The sequence below is a fragment of the Leptosomus discolor genome, chromosome 4, assembly GCF_034619465.1.
Source record: "Leptosomus discolor isolate bLepDis1 chromosome 4, bLepDis1.hap2, whole genome shotgun sequence".
Lineage (NCBI taxonomy): Eukaryota > Metazoa > Chordata > Aves > Leptosomiformes > Leptosomidae > Leptosomus > Leptosomus discolor.
This window is the reverse complement of record NC_141394.1, coordinates 13,605,348-13,628,950: the sequence shown is the minus strand read 5'-3', so window position 1 is coordinate 13,628,950 and position 23,603 is coordinate 13,605,348. Positions and strand designations below refer to the sequence as shown.

The 23,603-nt window shown below is 40.7% G+C and overlaps 1 protein-coding gene across 3 annotated transcripts in view; it reads right to left on the bottom strand.

Moving 5' to 3' along the window:
* The window catches only part of ARHGAP24 (Rho GTPase activating protein 24), a 188,240-nt gene extending 175,178 nt beyond the window's left edge, over positions 1 to 13,062 (bottom strand). For 2 of the 3 annotated variants that reach the window (XM_086463903.1, XM_086463904.1), the window contains exon 1: positions 12,883 to 13,062. In XM_086463903.1, the coding sequence (XP_086320029.1) occupies positions 12,883 to 13,062 (180 nt within the window). The remainder of the gene's footprint in view (positions 1 to 12,882) is intronic. The other variant, XM_086463905.1, reaches the window with a different exon arrangement.
* Positions 13,063 to 23,603: the final 10,541 nt, after the last annotated feature.

The window sequence follows — 23,603 nt, the reverse complement described above, 5'->3', positions numbered from 1 at the left end:
AGGCAATTGGCCAGAAAATTGAAAGCCAAAAACTTCAGTACATCAAAAAACCTGACACACAGGCTCTGTATGTTTTATTTTTCAGCTGTGACTGGTACTTCTTTTTCCCAGATAGTGTTGGCTATATAAGTGACATTATACAAATAAAGAAAATGAAGAAACACACCTGGAATAACAATCAAACCCAGGAAGCAAAAGGAAAAACATCTTCTGTTGATCTGAAGTTAGTTAAATGCAACATATATGTTTTACAGCCTGGATTGTGAATGAAATCTAATACTGGACTTCTTCCAGACTAATCTGTGAATTCCCATACCAAACAACATACTACTGCACATATCTTGCTAAGCCTCACCCCCATGTAGCTTTTCACTCCTGGCTAGATACTTGGGGACAGAAAAGTTTTGATACTGTATGAATTTAACACACCTTCATTTAAAGGAAGTGAAGGAGGTTTGATGCTCATGAGACTCATCTGGCATTCTTGAGAGGCACAGAAAAGGTTACAGAATAGTAAACTTCACGTTGCTACACCTCCTTTTCTTTCCTGACACCACTGTACGTCTCATCCAAGCTCTACCCATGGCCAATCTCTCTGTTCTTCACAATCCCTTAGATAAATGTTTAAAACAGATCGATCTCAGTCTGCCTTTTTTATCTTTTTCAGAGAAATGCTAACAGGAGTTGTAACTAATACCAATAATGCTAGCATTTCTCACGAGGTGTTTTCTCAAAAAGTTCCTCTAGGCAATATTTCCCCTGTTGAAAGGGATTACTTCTGTAACACATAAAAGTCGGTTTATATAGCACATCATCTGCCTCACTTACAGGAAACTAGATCATTATGTTGGATTTAAGAGCATGCAGATGAAGAGGTAATACTGCATTCAACAAAAGATACCAAGAAAAGCTGTGAAGCTCGCTCCATGGTTAGTGATTCCATATTAGTAATTAAAGGTTTTATAATAAAGTGCACTGAGCAACAACTTCATTTGCAGAAAAAATACCAGGAGAAACACAACATATAAATAATTTGCTAAATATACTTTCAGCTTGCAAAAGCTAAACAGCATTTCAGTAACTGCTGGTACACAATGGGATAGCTTTTAAGCCCAGGGAGGAAATCTAGCACCTTAACACTAGACAGCATGTGGCAAATAGTAACTACAATAAGAATGACAGACCAAAGTTTTTCACAATATCCTTTCTCCCCACAAATACTAAACTTCTTCTTCCAATATGGAGCACTATTTATTGCTCTTCAAGTGAGGAAAAGGCAAAGAAAGAAAAGGGAAAAAAACTGCAAGTGTCTTATTGTCACTGAGCTTCTATGTTTTTTTCAAGCTCTTCACTTTTTTTTTTTTTTTTTGCATCCTGCTAGAGTGTTTCTACTTTTTAAAATGCAGTTTTAGGATACTAAAACTCTGACTACACAGGCAAAAAGAAGACTTGGTCCTCACCAGAGAACAAGTGGGCAGCCTGAGGGGTGGGTGGCCTTTATGGTCCTCACAGCATAAGGACAGAAACACAGTAATTACTCTAATAGATATAGGACCATGGCACCCAGACTTTTCATTGCTCCCCATTCTTCATATGCCTAGCACTATTTCAAGGCTGAAACAGTCATCCGTCCAAACTAAAGGAGACCTGCCATTTTGCCTTTGCTTATGGGAAGAAAGGAAAGCTTAAGTTTGAAGCAATAGACATTATGGAAACACAGAGGGGGAAAAGGGGCAGGCAGGTGGTCCTAAAACAGAGCTGAAACCTATGGATTAGGTGATGAAAGTCTACACTGCTGAGCCATCATACAAGAAGATTCTTGTGAAATCCCCACTGTATTCTGGCAAACGCACATATAGTGGCTTACTAAAACATCAGCTCATTACTTAAATCACAGCCTTGTGTCTGTTTTCTATCACTTGCATGACCAGATCATTATACTAATGCTCAGTTCATGCCAATAGGCTTCCAAAACACATGCCTGTGTCTATGAAAGTCCTTAGTACTCTTCAATTGCTTGTGGTCATTATTCAAGAGTTAAAAGCATTTGCTTTTTTCTGGAGATGCTGCAATTACTCACTCAGAGCAGGAGCTCTTTGTGGGTAGCTGCGTAGGCTCTTAAGGGGTTTTATTCTGCAGCCCAAGCAGTAACACAGAAAGCTTTTGTTAGCTCAACTTTTGTGCTGCAAGTCTACTGAAAACTATGTCCCTCCAGCACTAGAAGTTAATTTCGCTGCTTCTGTTACTACTCAAACCTTGGCCTCTGTTCTGAGGCTGCCAACACAAATACCACCTGTGATGGCCATTCTCATAAACTTGTTCTGCATGAAGGGATTTGAAATGTCTGGCTCAGCTTTTCAGGGAACACGTGGCAACCCAAAAACTCTAATAACCAAGACATCGAGGAAGGGTTTTTTTGTCCACAGCGTTTATGTTACATAGCACATCTTCACCATGTCACTGCATTTGGACTTGAATAGGATTCAGGTAATTTTTCATGTGATGAGCCTAAGCTCACACAGAAGAGCATTTATGCAGTCCAGCTGAACGACACTGAAATCAGCGGACTTGTACAAATGCTGCTAAAAATTGCTGCTAGAATCAGTCCTCAGGTACTACAGCAATAACATTAAGTTCCATAACTATATGGAAGGAAGTAAGCGAGCACACCTAGGATTTCTTTAAATAGGAGCATTAACTATGGCCTACACAAGATAATGCAGCACCAGTTGAACCTTTTCCACAGCAAGCATTCTCTTCATAGCATACACTAAGGTAGAAGCTACCTGCAGCAGCTCCAGATTATGAGTTGATCAAATGTCACAGAACCTGATCAGTCAGGCTCCAAAACACAACATCCATATCTACTAATTTTCTCAAGTGTTTGCCCTTAGTCAAGGCAAACTTTTCACACAGCCTCTGCTCCCCAAGTTTGAGTGCAAAAAAATATATTTACTTTTATAATGGTAAGGCTCCACATATGCTTGAAAGAGAAAGCATTAAACTTACTTAAAGATTAATTTGGAGATTGATTTCCACAGAATTACACCTTATACTCTCAGACATGATGTGTAGCAGTATTCACATTAGTTGCTTTACTCTACTGGTACAATGGCTATTAAGCAAGGAAAGCTAGAGAGAAACATCTACAGCAGACCATTCCTGTCCGACTGAACATGACACAGGGCACTGCACTGCATTGGAGTTGATAATACAAAACCAGTGGCACGATTAGGAATTCAGATCATCAGTCTTTCAGACAAGAAGGTGGTAGTAAGAAGACAGTCGATTACAACCATCACAACATAACATCAGGTATATTTTTTAACCAGCAGCAGCCTGACATCGTCCTTAACTACTCTCTACACAACTTCATTAACCTGTTAAATATACATTCATTAGCACCCACCAGAAATGCACTTTTCATCTGACAGGCAACAGAGAAAAGCAGAGTATATCCCCTCTCCTTCCTGCCCCAAACCCTGTCAATTGGCACTAAACAGAAATGGAGAGGAAAGGAGGGAGGGAAAGGTGGTGCAAGCATAAAAAGAAATGCAAGACTCAAGACAGTTGCAGACTGGGCAGGCCCACCACCATGGAAAAGCAGTTTTGTACCATGTAGTGGCTTCTTACATCTGGAAGTATTGTTCACCCATGAAATGCAGTGAAACATGCTAAGGGTTTAACTTCAGAGTCAGCAAGCTATTGCAAACAAGCTAGTTCCCTGGTCCCACAAACGAAAGGTGGGGACAGTTCTCTGAACATCTGGACTAAGCACATGCATTGGCCACCAAGAACTGAAATTAAGCTGTTGGCTAGTCTACATCTTATTAGAGCACCTATCTTTTCCAATCTAACAGCAGCTGTTGGCTGAATCTCATTATACACACAGTTTATACAACACATGGTAGCATACCTGAGAGCTTTAGCTCTGAACGCACACATGGGCCAATGGTGCCAGCATTTTCAATCATGCCACGAGGCATTTTTGCTTTTTTCTATTATAAAAATATTTACTAAAACTAACTTCGCAGTTTGTATTGATTAGAGATACAGAAGTCTGGAAATACGTATTTGTTGTTTCCAAATTACTCTGGAAGAGGACCTGGGCCTGTTCTGCCTGCCACATGAACAGGTAGACTCAGGTGGGATCATCTTTTCTTTACCATCCTGACTTTCCAAGTTTGGTTATAACAACAAAAAGTCACAGTGGACTACACAAGTCCAAACATCATGAAAGGTTCACATTTCCCACATAAAATTCCCTGTCTCAAATCAGGGAATTTTGAATCTCAGTCACTGGAACAGTTTTCTAAAGCCTAAAAGGAGATAGACATGTTATTAGATTGGCACAGCACCTAGACTCACTGTTTGGGATTTTTTTTTGTTTGTTTTGAGGCAGGTGGGTGTCAAAATGCATCAAAGAGGCTGATTGTGGAAAATACTTAGAAAATTTTAGTTTACGTTTAAACTGAAGATCTGCTCAGGCAGTTAGTGGAACTGCTGGGGGCATAGGGAGTAGGAAGATCACCATTTAATCTGTTATTTTCCAAGTCATCAAATGGGATGGAGACACTGAACCGTGTCAGAGAGCAGCAACCATACAGCTGGCCCTTTATGAATGCTATAGATACCGGGAGAGGAGGGGAGCAGTTATTTCACCAGCCAATGTGTTCAGAGGCAAAGGAAATCCTACAGGAAGTTTGGCTCAAAGATGGATCTGAAGAGAGAGAACAGCAGAAATGCAAGGAGGGCAAAGACTGCACCTGAGAGCTATTTTTGAAAATTCACTCAAGTTCAGGGAGAATGAAAAGCTACAAGCCCTCAGGAATGAAGTATGCACAGATTTAAATGAATTGGTATAATAGCAAGATAGTAGTTTGTAGATGTTACCAGTACAGCCACAGACAATGACACGACTGCTACATGCAAAGCTGACTAAGAGAGACACTGAATACTCCTCACATTGCACTGAAACCTAAAAACCATCTTCATGGGGGAACTGAATTTCTAACAGCATAAGCTGGGGCAAAACACTGAGAAAGAATTTGCTGATTTTGGCACAGAATCCATAACCTTGCACAGTATTTACTGACACTCCTGTAATTAAAGTGGCAGTTAATGCTGGAGGAGAAACCTTGTTTCTTCCTGTGAAAATTTTTTAGACTCCTGCTGGCCAAGCCCAAGGCCTCCAATGTTTTTCAAAGGAACAAAACATAGAACAATTACTGAAAATTCAAATTCACATTTTTTGGTCTAAAAGAAGCAGAAAAGGGGATTAAAGTTGGAATTTGATCACCTCCAAGTTGAGCACCTCAGTGACTGATCTTGTAGCTATTTGGCTCAGGTTGAGGACAGAAATTCAGTCCTGTGAATTTGAGAAATCTCTCCCAAGCAGCAGAATAATAGTGCTAGAAGCATGCTGGTTTCAAAGAACCTTAGCCTTATGATGCTAATCTCTTTTGTACGAAATTCCCATGGGTATCTACTGACCAAAGTAGCACTGACATAAGTCATTGCAGCAAAAAAATGTGTCTCTATGAATAAGTTGCTGAAATCTGCAGCAGTAAATGACTTAGACACTGACAAAGGCACACAGGTATTAGAAATAGCAGAACTTTCTACTGTATGTAAAAGCCGAGACCTATCCTTCAATAACCATCCCTGTATTCCAGAAGTTTCAGTCTTGAGTCGCAAAAGCCCACATATTCATATGCTCGAGGAGCCATTCCCTGAAAACCCGTGAAAAAGGCCTAAAGCAGTCTGGGAGCTTTCACTTTATTTTCTGCACTGAACAGCCACCAATGTAGCAGTTCACTATGCAAGAAAGACGAGGCTTTAGATTGCTTTGGCTGTTGCCATACCAGGTCACATCTGTTTCTGTCTCACATAGGAAAAAAGCATGAGATTCTGCTACTCACATCAGACAGGATACACTCTTCTTGCCTCATCTGAAACTCAGTGATAGAGTTAAGAAGTTAATTTTCAGTTTAAAACTTGAGAGACTTTATGTTCCATGGATGGAGATCAAGAATGATCAGAAAGGAAGAAAATGCACTTGTTATAAATAGAAAGGTATGTTACACAGAGGCTTCTCTTCCTTCAACTAAGTGTTTCAAGAAAACAGGAAATATCTTTACACTAGGAACACATGGCTAACCCAAAATCTGTTTCTAGTTTGCACAATGTGTGCAGAACTGTAATGAGCAGTACCTTACTTTAGTGAGCTTATGCAAAGTCAAAAGCCATGAAGGGAAAGCAACCAAAGAGGAGATCATGCTCCACACTGCCAAATGACAACAGAATAGTAAGGACAACCAGGCCACGACTGCGGCAAACTCAGTGCGAGCCAACTGCTTTGCTGCAACCTGCAGTGCAAGTTTACCTAACAACAAGTGCTCTACAAGCAGAAATTATTACAAGGGTGCATACAGTCAATCACAAGGAAGCTCCATTCAGACATCTGAAAAATGGGGCCACTATTTCTTGTCTAATTTTTTCTTTTTTTTTCCCCCAAAAGTTCAGTGAGACCAGCCAGAAACCTTTTATCAGGACTTCTCCAGAGCATGTTACTGTCTCAGGAAGTCATTGGCAGCTGACTGCCTTTGCAGAATACCATGTCATTTGACTTTTTTAAAACCTTCGTCTAGAGGTGTGTTGGACATCCTTCCATTTCACTGCACTCATGTGAACTGTTTAAGGTGTGCTTTCTGATGGATTTTGGGGGGGGAGGCATTTTATTTGTTTGGTGTTTAAGTTCAGTATTCACCGCCTGCCAAAAAAAGTATCCAATAGCCAATGATAGAAAGCCTTTCTGGTAAATCCTTTTATTATCGGCAAACATCACTACTGATCTCAAGAAAATCCTATTCACTTCCTCCAGCATATTGAGTTTCCAGTGAAATTCCTGAGAAACATGCTTTCTATAGCAATCCCCCACATCCCTTGCAACACCTGTATAATAGGTTTTAGGTAACTCAGTATTTCAAAACACTGCTCCTATACAGGTGAGCGTTCACCCAGTCATACATGTCCATCCTAAGATCATTTCTGTTTCCCAGACTAACAGCAAGTGTTTTGCCTAGAAATTTTAAAAAAAAAAAAAAAAAAAAATCATCATCAGTGGTCTGGACACTCCTTGCTGTTTTCACATCAATTCCTCAAATTTGCACCAAGAAAGGTGGAATTTTGAGAAAGGCCCACAAAGGCAAGCGTGCAAAGACTTAGTGCTTCACATCCTTCCCTATGCAGGACCGAGGGAGATGCTTTTACAAGTCAAAGCAGTATCTACTGAGAAGCTGTTTCGCTTGCTATGCTGCTCTTCACTATTTACACAAAAGCTGGTTGTTGTGGCTTTCCAAAGACAAGGACAAGAGTGAACAATACTCTGATCTCCCTTACTGAAAATCCTCTAGGCAACAAGGAGAGATGGCCATTTCTTGTGATGCAGCTCTACTCTGCATGTACAATTAGGTTTTTTCCCTCCACCCAGAAAAGTTATCCGTTCCCTTTTAAGTTGTAAAAAAGCATGATGCTCAATCTTTAATCATATTCAACACTAATACTGAAATATTTTACCTGCTGACAGGCTAAGTTTCAAATTATGTAATTATCATATTAATTTCTATTCAACACATTCATTAGAATATTTATTTTAATTTAAAAATGCAACTGATATCTGTTATGTTTCCTATTAATGCCGTTAAATGGATTTTTCTGTTAATGAAATTTTTACACAAATTGAATTAAATGGGAAGCACATATTCTGCCGGAAAGCAGTACTTCAAAATATATTCTGTTTGTAAGTCAGAGATGGTCTTTCCCTTACAGACAAATGGCGACCTGTACTTAAGATTCCAGCTGCCACTTACTCAGTTTCAATCAAAGACCGATTCAAATTTCATGTTTAAGATTTACACCTTAGCGTCTAAATCTGATGTCCCTTCCCAGGCTTTGTCTAAGATCCTGTAAGCCACTGAATACTGTTTGGCCAATCAGTTAAGAGCTTAACAAGATCAATAGGATAAAAACTGCACATCAAAATATTCAAGATGGAATATAAACTGAAATAGCACATCATCTGCTTTCAGGCATACACCAACAAGTATTTCTTGAAGGCTAGTTCATAGTTCTTTAAGATCTCTCTACTGTACACACCTCAAATTCAAGTCCATAAACCAAGTTGAGTGGCAACAACATTAAATAGGGGCCTAAGACTAGAACACTGTTTTGACTGGATGAACTTGCCCATTCCTGTTCATTTACAATCTCACATCAATGATGCTCCACCAGTATATATTATCCAGCTTTGCTCCCATAAACTTACTTCTTCAGTAACACCCAGGAGACTGCGATAGCAAAGCTGCAACAAGGACATGATGCTTGGAAGCTCACTCCTGCTGCTCACAAAAGCACAGAAAAAGCATGCTGTCTCACTGAGAAGGTACTCCTCCCATCCTCAATGCAGACCATGCCAACCCAGCTGGAGAAGTTAACCGTAGGCAGGCAAAAAAGCAAGAAATTGTTTCCTGGGCTGCACTTAAACAACAGCTGTACTGTGAAACAAGGAATGCTAAATTCCGATTTCTTTCAGCTGTCCACATTTCAAGCCTGGATAGCTGACCTTCAGGTCCACCATAATACTAGCTTTCTAAAGCACAACAGGCTGTCAGAAGTAAGGTGACTTAACACTACAGTAAAAAAGAATTAATAAGTCAAAATCCAGTATCACTTCCCTTCCAAGAAGTAAAAATGACACAGAATTACCAAAAATTACCAAAATTTTACTTCTTCACATGGCTTGCTCACTTATTTGTTAGTTTGTCTTCTGGAATCAACTAGATTATTGCTATCCATACCCACATCTTCACTAAACAGAAATGTCATCTTTGCTAGATCCCCAGAGACATTTCAAGGACATCAGAACTAAAGATAGCTGCTGTTCTTACTGATAAAAAGATTCCTGTGTTTGATGATGATAAAGAATCAATGACAATTCACTGACCTTAAGAGTAACAGCTGTGTACTGCTTTGTCTTCCGTTGTTCTTCACTTGCTCTGTGTGCCTGTAGGCATCTGACACAGGTTGGCAGAGACATTTCCCCACACTCACATTGATAGTTAATGACTTTTCAATTTAATAGTCTGGCACCAAGGAGATGTACACATATTGGCTAAAGCCTATGTGGTAGCTGCCTATATTACTAGCAGGAAATGAGCATGCTTCAGGAATTCCAAAGCATTTACTGAACGTTTAGAGAGAAGATGTTATTTCTTTTCTTTACTCCCATTACACACAGACACTTGCAGAATAAAGTCTCACAGATAAAAATATTTTTCTGAAATGCAGTTCCGTTCATATCTCCACCATGTTCAAAAGCACAAACATCATGGCGTAATTTATGTTCCGCAGAGAACATAAGCCCAAATATTAAGCAGACTGGTACACAGGACACTTGCTGAATTCACACCAGAAACTGGATTCTGCCCTTCTCTAATCTGCATTAAGACTATGAACATAAACTCACTGGCTTGTCTTGTCCTCTCCTGCTACAGTTCTTCCAGATTCTATAGTGTGCAATTAGAGCATTCCTCAGGATGACTAATCACTGCTCTCTGCCTCCTTCCAAACACAACCAACCAGTAAGCAAAATAAGAACTACAATCTGATTTGGAAAAAAACCTCATTAATCCTCTTCCATTATATTATTGACCAAAAGAATTCTTGTACAACTGTACATTGTACAGACTGTACAATCCAGTAGTGAATAAACAGTTATTTATCCTAAATGCAGATCCAATACTACATGCCTAATAGAATAATGAAATACTGCTCACCACTTCCTAATGATATCCCTATGCACTGAAAATTCATGGTATCAGTGGAGTCCTTTGCTTTAGCTCTGCACAGTAAGAACACGGGACTCCCAGAAGGTCATAGTGATTTTCTTGTCAAAGTAATGCAGCAAACCCTTCAAGGTTGTTAAATGAGGAAAAAAGTATTTCTGTACATGGCATCGAATCTGGAACATATTTCAGGAACTGACACTTGTGCAGCTTGCTTCAGAAACATTCCAAAGGTACATCAAGGTGAGATATTGACTAATCCTAATTTGGACAGGCCCATTCCTTTTCAAACCTATTGGCATATTTTAAGTTACACTTCTGTTGGCACTTCTCCACCCCACTTTTGTATCTCTACGTGTCTTTATGAACTTAATTGAGGCTTAAGTGGAAAATTCAAACTTTTAGTTATTTAATCAACTGATACCTAACCTATCAAAGGTATCAGAAGATTAGAATGACCACCTCCGTTTCACAAAAGGGAAGCAGCAAAGTCAATAGGATCTTCTGAAGTCATCCCACAGGTCAGTGGCAGACAGACAAGATGATGATTTGGGCTCCACAGTGCTGTACAAAGCTCCATGCAATACAGCATTGCGTCACCTCTCAAAAAGCAATCAAGTCTTTGCACGCAAACATACTGGCAGATGTCAAGTGCTAGGAAGCAGACCTGTATTCTGGAAACCCAGACTCTGGCCCATAAACATTTTTATTTTGATGGCTGCTTTTTACACTCTTGATTAACAAAATACATATAGTGAAAGATACATTTGATTTCCCAGAAATTATTAGCTATTTCATATGCAAAGTCATACTAACATATAATTTGTAAATATGCAGTGTGTCAGTTAATTAACCTATACTATCTGGGATCATTTTAAGGGCAAACAGCTACCAAGGCTGTGAAACTGATACTTAGAAATTAACTTGTACAAGAACCTTCTTTAGGAACAATCGCCTCAAGACTGAATGGTTTTCTTAACATGTGCTGCAAACTGTAAAGCCTGACGAAGTGTCATGACCTGTTCCATACATGAAGCTAGATTAGATGGGTTTTACATTTCTGAGAACTCCCTGTGAAATTCCACATAGAGGTACACCACCAAAAATTTAGTAGGCATAAAAAATATGAGTGTGGTTTTATTTTAATGACTGCACAGAGGTAACTCACAGATGGTAGAGCTTTTTCTGAAGTCAGAAGCATCTAGAAAATGACTAACACACAGAACCATCATACTCCTGCAGGTGCTAGCACAAGATGTCTCAATTTATTATCACAGAGGCTCAGGCATGCCCTGACCTGAGAGGGAGCATTATTTACTCTACTCTTATGTCACTGTAGAGATAGGCAGCCCTAAAGCATGCTGGTGAAAAAGCTAAATAAACAGGAAAATAGATGAGCATTAAGGAGCAGTAAATCACCACAACAGAAGTAGGCAGCAGACAGTAGTTTGTTCCTGTAACGGGTCTGCGTGGCAAGGTTTTGGTAGCGGGGGGGTTACAGGGGTGGCTTCTGTACGAAGCTGCTCGAAGTTTCCCCTATGTCGGATATAGCCAATGCCAGCCGGCTTTAAGACGGACCCGCCGCTGGCCAAGGCCGAGCCCATCAGCGACAGCGTTTTTCACCTCTGTGATAACATATTTAAGAGAGTGAAAAAGTTGTTGGGCAGCAGTAATTGCAGCGAGTGAGAGGAGTGAGAATGTGTGAGAGAAACATCCTGCAGACACCAAGGTCAGTGAAGAAGGAGGGGGAGGAGATGCTCCAGGGGCCGGAGCAGCGATTCCCCTGCGGCCTGTGGTGAAGACCATGGTGAGGCAGGCTGTGCCCCTGCAGCCCATGGGCGGGGGAGCAGATGACTGCCTACACCCCGTGGAGGGCCCCCACGCCGGAGTAGGTGGATGCCTGAAGGAAGCTGTGACCCCGTGGGAAGCCTGCACCGGAGCAGGCTCCTGGCAGGACCTGTGGCCCGTGGAGAGAGAGAAGCCCACGCTGGAGCAGGTTTGCTGCCAGAGACCCCGTGAGGGCGGCTCACGCTGGAGCAGTCGGTTCCTGAAGGACTGCACACCATGGAGGAGACCCACGTTGGAGCAGTTCATGAAGGACTGAACCCGTGGGAAGACTCACGTTGGAGAAGTCATGGAGGACTTTCTCCCGTGAGGGGGACCCCACATTGGAGCAGGGGAAACGTGTGAGGAGTCCTCCCCCTGAGGAGGAAGAAGCGGTAGAAAACAACAGAGTGATGAACTGACCCCAACCCTCATTCCCTGTTTTCCCCCCTGTGCCGCTGCGGGGGAGGAGGGAGGAAAATTGGGATCAAAGTTAAGCCCGGGAAAGAAGAGAGGGGTGGGGGGAAGGTGTTTTAAGATTTGGTTTTATTTCTCATTACTCCTCTCTGAGTTAATTGGTAATAAATCACATTTCCCTTCAGTTCAGTCTGTTTTGCCCGTGACAGTAAATGCATCTCCCTGTCCTTATCTCAACCCCACAAGCCTGTTGTTATTTTTTTTTCCTCTCCCCTGTCCAGTTAAGGAGGGGGAGTGATAGAGTGGCTTTGGAGGGCACCTGGCATTTTGGCCAGGGTCAACCCACCACAGTTCCATATTACAGACGGCAATGTATTCAGGCTACAGTCTTACAGGATTTCCTATTTGTGAAGACACAAATCAATGATACTCCATTTTAAACAGCAGGAAAATAAGCAGTACCATTTCAAATACAGTTTATTCATCTGCCTCAATCAAGTCCATCTGACTGACTTTTGCTACTTGAACTTCATGTACACTTCACTCCCTTTAAAATGCTGCAATGAGAAAACCTAACCTGGAAAAGGAAGTTTTAGAAACAATCCTCATGGGGAAACTACACTAACTGCCAAGGCCTGACTCGGTTTTGTGTTCACTGTAATTAAAACCCCAAGTTGTACCAAGTCAGTGACAGAGATGGAGAGGTTTGGTTCTTTAAACACCAGACCATTCTGCTTGCATTAACTTACTTTACTCTCTCACCTCATCTACCATCCTATCTCCTCCTTTCGCTTACCAAGGGCTTGGTTTCATCTTCATCTTTGAAATAGTAAAGCTGGTCACCCTTGAGAACAAACCAGCGTGTGTGCCAGGTCTTGACGAAGCCTCCTTGCTTCCGCAACCATCCACATTTAATGGCACTGTGCCGCCCTTGGCTCAGCAGGGGAGTCTCTGCAGAGCCATTGTGTTCTTCCATACTGGGACTGGGCAACTCTCCTGCTGAGAGAAGAAGAAGAAAAGGTAAAATAATTAGATTATTATCCAGGCAGTAACTTGCTCCTTTCAACATAGCTGGAAAAGAAACATGACTCGACTACAAAGGTGTGCTAAAAAAGCATTTACCATCTGCCTGCTTATTCTCATGCTAGCACCCCATCAGCTAAGAGAATATTACTTGCCTACAAAAGACAATAATACTAATGAACTGAGTGGCTAAAAAGCAGGCAAGAGGCAAAAGGTTTGTTCAAGTACAGTGTAAGTTATTTTAACCAGCACTGAGGAAGACATCAGCTGTTTCTTGAGGTGAGTTCTGCTGGATTACAGGCAGTAATGAGGAAAGAACTTACAGTATGGCTTCAGACTAAGGAAAGCAGTATGATTCTCACTATTGGAGCTGCCCATTTTTAATATTCCCTGATAGTCTTGGGGCTTTCAGGGAATATTAAAGAAGCCTCTGCTTCTCTGGGGCTTAATATACCCCACCAGACCATTTAATGGAATGGTGATAGTAAGTACAAGAATAGCTGCATATCCCCTCATACAAGCAATCCCCTGACTGAAGTAGGAGCATGTCCAGCCACGGTTATTACAGACATTTTGCAAATAATGCATAATTTTGGTGCGTCAACTCAAGGCACAAGAACTGTGTCAAAACCAGAGCTGAAGTGTGGAATTAAGCTTGACAAAGTTTCACGTGCCTTTTTGGTCTTGTTAAAACTATACTTTTTAATCATCTCTGGACAGTCACAAATCTTCCTGATGGGTTTTGTACATACAATCATGCAGTTATGTTCTTAACCTTCATGATCAAAAGGCTCTTCATGATCCCCTGTTAAGGCTAGAGCTCAACAAACTCAGGACTTTGAGTTGCAAGTTCTGATATTTTCAGTCAAAATACCAATGAAACCAAGACCTACATGTGCCAAACAGTGTATTCCTAAACAGAGTAAAGTGTGACTATAACCACAAACACAGCAGTGTGCAAAATTAACAGTGAAATTTCACTGTCTCTAAGTGCTTGAAGAACAACATGTTTATTTTCTTTCTAGACTACCGCTGGCAGCCTTTCTTGCCTGGTCAGGAACTTGCACAGCTGTTAGGGCCTGGGAAAGCTGGCTTCACACGTAATACATTTATAGTTTCTAACCTTCAGGGTGGGAAAAGAATAAAATATTCCAGACATTGCAGGCAGGAAACACTCTGATGAAGAATATCTAGACCAAAGCTTCCTATTCTGATGTTGGCAAAGTAGATTGGTGAGTCCAAGCCTGGCACTCCTGCTACGGTCCCCTATACAGCAACAACACTGTTACTCAACATAGTAACAGACATCAGCATTGTAAAGGTATGTGCTCAGCTTCTAAGGCAGATTAAAAACTGAGATACATGTTCACTTGATAGACAAGACTATCCTCTGACAAGTAATACAAGTACTTTGTCTGGATAGCATTACATCATTGTGATTTATTTAAACTGCAATATAATCAAACAAGAAGAAATAAATAGATCAATAGATTCCAGTCAGGCATGTTTTTTCAGTCCGTTTTTCCCTTGGCTCCTTTCTTCCTAGCATTCACTCTTACTCTCCTTTGGAACAACTTCTCCAGCTGCCATCTCTGTTGGCGTTCACACCATTTGCTTTTAATACCTGCACATAGTCTGTTGTCATGTCCCTGCGCTGGGCTGCATCCTAGAATTTGGTCTCCATGCTTAAAACTCAACTGTCCTGTGCCACTGAGGTTAATAGGCCTCAAAATGAGCACAGAGGTTTCACCGCAAAGTACAAACTGCAGGATCAAAACTTAAATCACTTGATATTCTTCTCAGAAAAAGGAAAAACAATGTTTCTCCTGCCTCTTTAGGGTTCACCTAGAGTCACTCAGAACACTTGTACTGTCACATTTACTTGAGCAAAGGTTCCCTGCAAAACATACAAATGTGTCTGGCTCTCAGCAGAGTAGACAAAGATTTTTTTTTTATGCCTGGGTTTACAATTACATCCTAACAAGAATGAATCAGCTGATAAAGCCTCAGACCACACTGACAGACCGTTTCTGTGAGAGTTATGTTCCACCTGAGCACACTCTCTGAAAACTGCAACTCTGGGGCTGCAGAGTATATTAAATGTTGCAGTGATTTTCTGAACTGAACCTTGCCTCCTTCCAAACTGAAGCTGCAAATGGAGATTCAACTACCACTAGAAAAATCAATAGCTTGCTTTCTCCGTGCCTTGGTCATAAACGTGTGCTTGAACTTCAAGGTGGTCTGGGCTCTTGTAATGTATTTCATTCACTTTGCACTGTAACAATTAACTATGAATGCAATAAAGCAGTGGCCAAGAAAACCCTACATCTTTATCCCTGGATGCCCAAGCTCTCACACTTATTACCTTAGCTTTTTAGGAGGAAGAGACAGGTTAAGTGAAATTATTTGCAATAAGCAATGATCAGATAATCTCCAAGAACTGACTTCATCCATACACAGCACGCTTTATTAAACTGGCTTGTACTCTTCCTCTGCTTATCATCGTGTGTGGTGAAAACATGTCACGCATGAGGAGAGATTTATTTACGCTATATGAGATCACTCACTCCAAAAGAAAACTACACCCAGTCAGTAACTGGCATTATTTGAATACAAGCAGAATTCTCTTGGATGCTGCTGGTTTTTGGCTGGGCCAAAGTAGATGCCAAGAAGCAGCCCTCCAACTCACATCCTTAGAAAGCGCATTAGCAAATATTTTAAGGAAAGCATTGCAAACAGCATGTCAAGTTATTACAACTGAAAAAAGTAAGGAACAAAATCATTACCCATAGGCTACCCCCTGCTCCTTGCAGCACAACTGCAGAAAATCACAGCTCTCAGCTTCAGCTAGCCTTATCAGTTTATCTCTGCTGCTTATGCCAGCCTCAAGGCAGGAACGAAGGAAAAAAGGACGAGTTTAAGTACGTTAATTGTGTGTATTGCTGCAGTGCTAAGGACACAAGGTCCCTATTACACGTGGATCACAAACAAGAATCTAAAAAGTCAAAAGCAATTAATTACCTGGATGAAAGGCTATTTTTAATTTCATGCCACAAAGTCACATTTCACTGGTGTTGACACCAGTGTACAAACTAAGTATTTGGATTTTAGCTAGCCAGGGAAAATGTTAATTGATCTACATCTCTTTGTCTGGTAAAATTTATATCTTAAACTATTTCTGCAGTACTAAAACAAATGAGGTGTAGGAGAGATTACATTCTACTGCTCCCAAGTCCTCACAGGCAAGTGTAAGATCTCCTTTAAAGCATATCCTCGGGTATAAGGATATGCTAAAGTATATCCTTGGATATATCCTAAGTATATCCTTGGACACTTTCTGTACAAAACAGCTGTATTATTTCATTTATTAGTGATTTAAATGCCTTCAGCACTTAAAATTTTAGCCACCTAACTTATTTTTGTTAAGAGGAATTGTATTTAATTATGAGATTGAGTTTATTTGTTGTTTTCCATCTCTCCTTCCCTTTCCTAATCTGCCTACTACAAACCAGATTTGTAATTAGAAATTCCAGCAGCTGGCTCACCCTCACTAGTTGTTTTTACAGCTGTTTCAACACCAAGATCATAAAATAAATTGTAGAAATATCAGGGTGCTGGCACTGATGCAGAGAACAGCGAGGTGCAAACAGTATGTAAATAACACACGACAAAGTGTGGAATTACATCAACATACTCCAAGTCCCCCCGCTCTCATAAGATGAGGCAGAAAGCCATGCATTTTCAAGCACTAAATGAGCATATTCCTCAAATCCATCTTCCGAACAGGAAACACAACTTGTACTTGCTGCCAGAGTCAACTCTACTGACTTGGCCAACCTGTAGTTTAGGTAATGACCAGAACTGAACAAATGCTACATAGTCTATTAGTTTGGGGCTGGCTGTGGGCTAACTCTCCTGGGCTTGTCTGGACATTGGGAGTGCAAAGTAAACAAAATGAGTAATGTTCCCTGACACACTGGCTCTCATCGACATCTCCTGGTCCACGGAGCCCATCACCATCTACCACTGCTGGCCCCAATCCAACCTTTTTCTGCTCCCATAAGGGCAGCTGCCTCTCTCACTAGTCTGTCTAGAAGGCAAATAACTGCACTTATATTCTCCTTGCCAATGCGGAAGCGCTATGCCAGTGCTATGCACAGAAAGCAGGGAAATGTTTCTCCTCAGCAACCACTCACTCGTTTCTTGAAATATGGAATTGAGTAGCTCCCCTAGATCCCAGCATTTTGCTAGGAAATAGTCAGAGAAAGTCATTAAAGCACAGCAAATCCAGTTACAACAAATAGTCACAGTACTGCACCAAGATGACTTCTTTGGTAAGAAGCCCTGATGTTTCGCAGTATGTTTTATTCCACTGAAATTTCTCATGCCAAGACAGCACATTTCATCAGCATTCACTTCCAGCAACTCTTCTTCATCTTTGCCATTGCTCAGATGCTGTGTCAGGTCCTTTGTAGCCCAATGTTAGCTTGGCACAAAATGGATAAAGATGAGAAGCCCCCAAAGCACGTGCTGCAGAATCGCATTCTTCCAGCCTGTCACAAGGTCTTATTTCCTTTCTCTCCCAAAAGGATAACAATGCAACTCTGCACGGAGGTGAGTTCTCCATGTCAGACACATTAACAGATATCCAGTAAAAGGCTGCAGTTTTGCAGCAACAGTTGACTTGGTCATTGATGAACCTATCTGCCAAATATATGTACACACACACATATACACATGCAAAATTCATAAAAATCTTTGTGACACAAGAATTCTATATAAAGATTACTTCAATACTGCAACACTTACATGAAGAGATATAACTCACTTTCCAAGTGATGTCTAATTTTGGGTACCTTCCTACTTATTTCCCATGAGCTCGATAGAGCATAAGTGCCTAAGTTTAAGGTTATCAGTACCTTTCAGGTATGGAGTGCCGCCTCTGACCAGTGAGTTTCCTTTTGATTTTTCTTCATGTAGTCTGTCTAAGCAACAACTTTGTAAAACCACTTAGTATGTGAAAACATTGTCTGCGTTTATCTTACTAGTCATATGTCTCAAGATACCTGAATCTCTGCCACAACACAGACACGCGTTTGTGAGCGACTGATGCCAGAAGCGAAAGACTGGCCTATTTCTCACCATCAGGGTGCTTCAAATCAGTTCCTACTCATCTCTTGTGTCAACAGGATATAGCACACAGAAGGAAAAAACATGTCAAAGAGGTAAAAAAATACTTAAAAAGAGAGTCGACTTTTTACTAATGTTTAGCAACCATTTTTACATGATGCATATTGCAAGGAGCATGTCTCAAATTCTGTCACTGCACAGACAGATTTTAAAGCATTCCTGTCTTGTTCTTTTTCACAAACTGCAGCAGTACACTTGCCAGTAGCTTTCCTCCACAAGCCTTTAAAACAGACATTATACTTTTATCCAGAAGGTTTTCTGAGACATCTAAGAAACCTTTTGTACGACTGGCAGCAACACTCCTAATCACAGATACACCTGGCTGTTCTTCTGCATTCCGCACTCTCATTTTTATCCTGTCAGGGACAGCCTGAAGATATTTTGCTTGAAAGAATTTCACTTCCAAGACCTAAACAATTACTATTTAGGCAATAAAAAATTATGAGAGGTGTTATCAGCAGCCAGATTGTAGAAGATCCACTGTGAAGCTAAGGGAAAGACTTACATTACTTTTCAATGCATTTTGGGAGCAATTCCAAAACCAAGACCAAATAATTTCACCAGAAAATTGAGATCTTGGTCAAATCTAACTCTTTAGTACATTATTTGCATTTCCATGCCAGAACCATCCTACAGATATTCCCACACTAGCCAAACTTTTACAAGCCTACTGTTTGCTTACAGGAATCCAAGCTCAGCTATAAATAGCCCAAATAAAATGGGTCTAGAGAATTTATAAAGAACATAAGAAGGTATTCAACTTCTTGTGAATTACAATGGAAATTAGTTAACAAATTCTGTCAGGTACCTTTCAAAACATCAACTTTTGTGCGTGTGTATTTATCTTCTGTGGTTGTGACTAGTGTTAGTATACACGTGCATGGTTTAAACCCTATAGATGGGGTCTGGACACTAGTTCACCTCCCCTCACCATAATCCCAGTGTCTCAATATGAATCTGCCCATGATCTAGGCTCACCGACAGGCATCAGACCTAACTTTTAGGAACCATGCAATGGACTAGTCTCCCAAAAAATTTCTGCTCGATTACATTCAGGACAGCACTCAGCCCAAGCTGGTGGATAGGAAGCTGAAGTGTGCCAGACGCTCTTCAATTGCTCTTGAAATAGCAATGATCAATAGTAGTGACTCCATATTTAGTGTGGTCTTTGGTACAAAATGCTGGCAGACGGGGGGACTGCAGACTCAGAACCTCTTGCCTCCCCTTTGTCCTTTCTGCAGTGTGCACCAAATGGAGCTCAGAGTTAGTCTTACACACATCATTTCTCTACTTGCTCTAACTTATTTCTTCCCCATATAGCAACAAAATCATATTAGCTTCCTTGGTAGAGATAGCTGGGTAACAAAGTATTTCAAAGTATCCTCCCTATCTGTCAGCTGCTGCTATGTAAAACAAAGTCACTGCAGCAGTTCTGTGACTACAGCATCATGTTGTAGACCAGTATTTTTAGGTAAATTGTTGTTTAGATAATGCCTTTGCCATTACGTCCTATTCTGTTTAAATCCATGCAGCAACATTCAGACAAACCCTTTCTTGTCCTTTCACTACTGTTGTGGCAGCAGGAGGCATAATGAAATTGCACAACTAAGAGCACTTTGTCCATTACAGACTCTCTTCTGACACCTAGAAATGACACTTTGTTCTCTCCATCACTTTCTAATCCCACTGCCTTTTCTGAGTCAAGATGGACTGCACCTGTAGAAGGCTTGTGTAACTGATAGACATTTATTCATCTTCCAGGTTTCTGACCAGGCTTCCACTTCAGGTGTCTTATTCTGCAAAGCTGTCAATGCTAGAGAGAAATTGCATACAGCAGAAAATCAGCTGTAAATATCTAGAGAAGCATATAAAACTACAGACAAGACAGAAAAAAGCCTCTGGTAGCTGAACGGTCAAGTGATGCAAGATGGAAAAAAAAAAATGCAGAACAGCAGAAATGCTGAGCAGCGAAAAGGTCAGGGAGCAAGTCAAAAGCAGCATCTGGAACAGCAAAAAGATATTTCAACTCACTGATGACTCTCCTAACCAATGGGGTACACTGCCTCTGAATATTTGACACTGAAAAACCTCAAACCCTGCTTCATCTTCATACTTTACATGGAGAAAGTGATCGTAATAACAGCTTAAATGTAACTTAATTCCCACATGTGAGTGGTGAATACTTCAGCACTTACTGGCTTCACTTACAGAAGCGAATCAAAGAATTGATTAAGAGTTGTGTTCAAGCATGATCTCAACAGACGATCTCTCAAAGTATAAAAATAATCTCTGACTAACTCTTTGTTGTCAAAGACTGATGACAAAAGGCATCCAAATATGGATGTCAGCAACTCTCTGACAATGAATCACTGAGAATCGAAGCAGGCTGCGTGCCCTTTTACGAAATCCAACAGAACAGGACTTTCTGTGCTGTCCTGTTCACAGGAGTTCAAGCCTTCCACATTCCTTGTAAAATTGACCAAGAGAATTAAGGTGTTAGAAGTCACACTCACTAAGTATGCTGACAGGTAGGAAAACTACATTATAGTTTGTCAATGGCAGCAAAAGTCTCCTCCCAAACATGCTGCAATTCTTCCAAATCGAAGTAGCACATGGGTTCTGCAAGAAGGATTTGTGGTTGCTAAAGTGTGGGAGGAAGGAGGAAGAACATTTGCTGCCTGCATCACACTTCAATTCATCTCTTGCTCAGAGCAAACACAGCCCCAGCAAAGCCCCAACTCTGGGCACAGCAAGTAGTGGCTGGTGACATCTCTCCTGATTCACAGATGTTCAGAGCAGGAGGAACCTTATTTCTGGATGCCTCCATAGAAGACACAATGGAAACAAAGGAAGATTCAACCCACCTCAAACCACCCCATAATCACCTTTTAAGTCTCACATTAGTTCACATTCAATAAAAAGAAGTCTGTGGACTTATTTTTGACATATTTCCGTTTATTTCCTTCCATTCATGCGAAATTACTTCCTTCTGCTTTAAGTACATTGTAATGTGTTTCCTTTTCAGTTCAAAGCAGTTCAAGTAATGGCAGCATTTGGTATTCTGCTGAGATATTTTCTGAAGTAGACAACTCACACTTGAAAATGTGTTCCCCAGAAGGACCACAGCACCACTGAAATGTGCACTTGGGAGCATCCCAACCCAGTGTCTCAGAAGAACTGACAGAATTACAGCACCTGCCTGAACTGAAATTTGGAATTACCACATCCGTTTCTCACGCACTCCAGAGGGTCACGGAGACTGAGCACCTGGGGGCAACTGTAATGGCATGTATGTTCACGTCACACACATACTATACGCATCCAAAAGAGCATGTGGATAGTAAACAGGTAGGCACGTACTCTACTCAGGCAGTGTGCACCTACCCAGCTTCAGGGAGTACCTTGGCACTGCCCCAATTGAAATAAACATGGGCAAGTCAGAACCAAAGGTTCACACTTGGCACACTCAAGGGCGCTTCTCCTTCCATTCCTACTAAACTCAGCACCAGAGCCAAGATTTGTGTCCTGTCTGCGTGCCAATCCCAGCAGGATCTAAACTTAAAATAGATATACTTTTAAACAGAAATCAGTATAGTTTTAATGCTGTTCAGAAATGTTTTATATAAATGATAATTGCCTCTTTCACTTAAAAATATTAACCATACTGACGTAGATTTCCATGTTAGAATACTGGAGACAATATAGTCAAAATTTTTAAAAGCAGATGTCTGTCTTTCCACAAAAAGCCAACTCAAAATAAGCACCATTACTTTGTTGTTGACATTTCCATATTCTGCCCAGCAAAAGCATTAATTTGTACCTATGGAATTAACATTTCACTATTAAAACCAAGTTTGCATCAGAAAAATAGAGTCTACAGTCCTTCCTATGTATTTCAGAAAGCAGCAGTGAGTATGTTATGGCATTTAAATTGTTTTAGTAAATGAAAAATTATGCTATTCTACACTAATAAAGTCAGTGTGGCACTGCCCTTTCCAGTAAAGCTCTAAGCAAAATCTGTCTCCGAATTCCTAAGCCAGAATCAAGGTACCGCCCTTTGACTCTGAAATTAATTCATAAGGAGGAATGGTATAAATTCATGTGGTCCTTATTCTTTAAAGGATCAATCTGTGCACAGATGCTAACACCTACTTTTCCAGTTTGGACTGAAGGAACCATTAAAGCCAAAAATGCAACTCTACCTTATTGCACCCACAGTCTTCAGGCTCTTTTACTGTAACCCACAGTTAAAAGGCAAACACATCTTCTTTAAAAGCATTCTGTGTTCAAGCGTGTCTTTCTGGTCATTACATAAAATGCATTTGAAATCTGCACAACATCAAGTGTAACTGCATGCTGCTGTAGTGAGTAGCATTCCTCCTCACACTTGTTTGCAATGTGAATTGAGTGAGAAGCAGAACTAGTCAAGAGCACTTTAGCAAGTAACTCATTATCTTTAGCGACCTGAAAGCTAGCTAAAACCATGCAAACACTTTTTTCTGGCATAGCTCCACCAAAAAAAACCCAAAACCAACCCAACCAAAAAAAACCCCAATTAAGTTGTTCACCTAGTAAATTCAGAAATCACCTAGATTCAGAAACAGGAGACATGCACATTTTACTTACTTACCTATAGAAAACAAGGTAAACATTTCTCGGTTTGTTCACTTAAAAAAAAAAGCACCAGCTAGTAGCAAAGCAACATCAGGCACTCTCCAGGTTTTAAGTAGGTTACAAAAAGACAGACAATTGCATTACCTAGAAGTAACACTTCAGAGAAACAGCTGCCAAAGCAGAAGAGAAACAATCCAAACATGGCAGGTTCTGAATCTGCAGCCACTTTGAAACTCTGCTGAGCGTGTTCATTTTTACATAGTTCATTCAGCATCTACTTTAAGAGAGGCAAGGTATCATAAGAATATAAATTCCTCCTGCTATGAATGACAGAGCTCATGAGCAGCATAAAATAATGTTAAGAAGAAATCAGCAAGATCTATCTTCTCTTATTGACTCCCTTTATAGTAAGGAGAGTCTGTGTTTTATGTAAGTCACTATCTGAAGAGCAAAATATCAGGGAAATTAGGTTATAACCTATGTTCAGAGGGCCTTACTATTTCACATTACTGTGGTGAAAGCAACAGACAAGCCTTGCCACCCTCCCTCAAAAAACAGCCCATGTCTCTATAAGGACATCATTGCTCTGCACTGTTGCCTGCTTGATTTTTCATTCTCTCCCCATTTAACTGGCTGTGATTTCACAAGCCTACAACTACTACCTTGGACAAGTACACCTTGAAACATGAA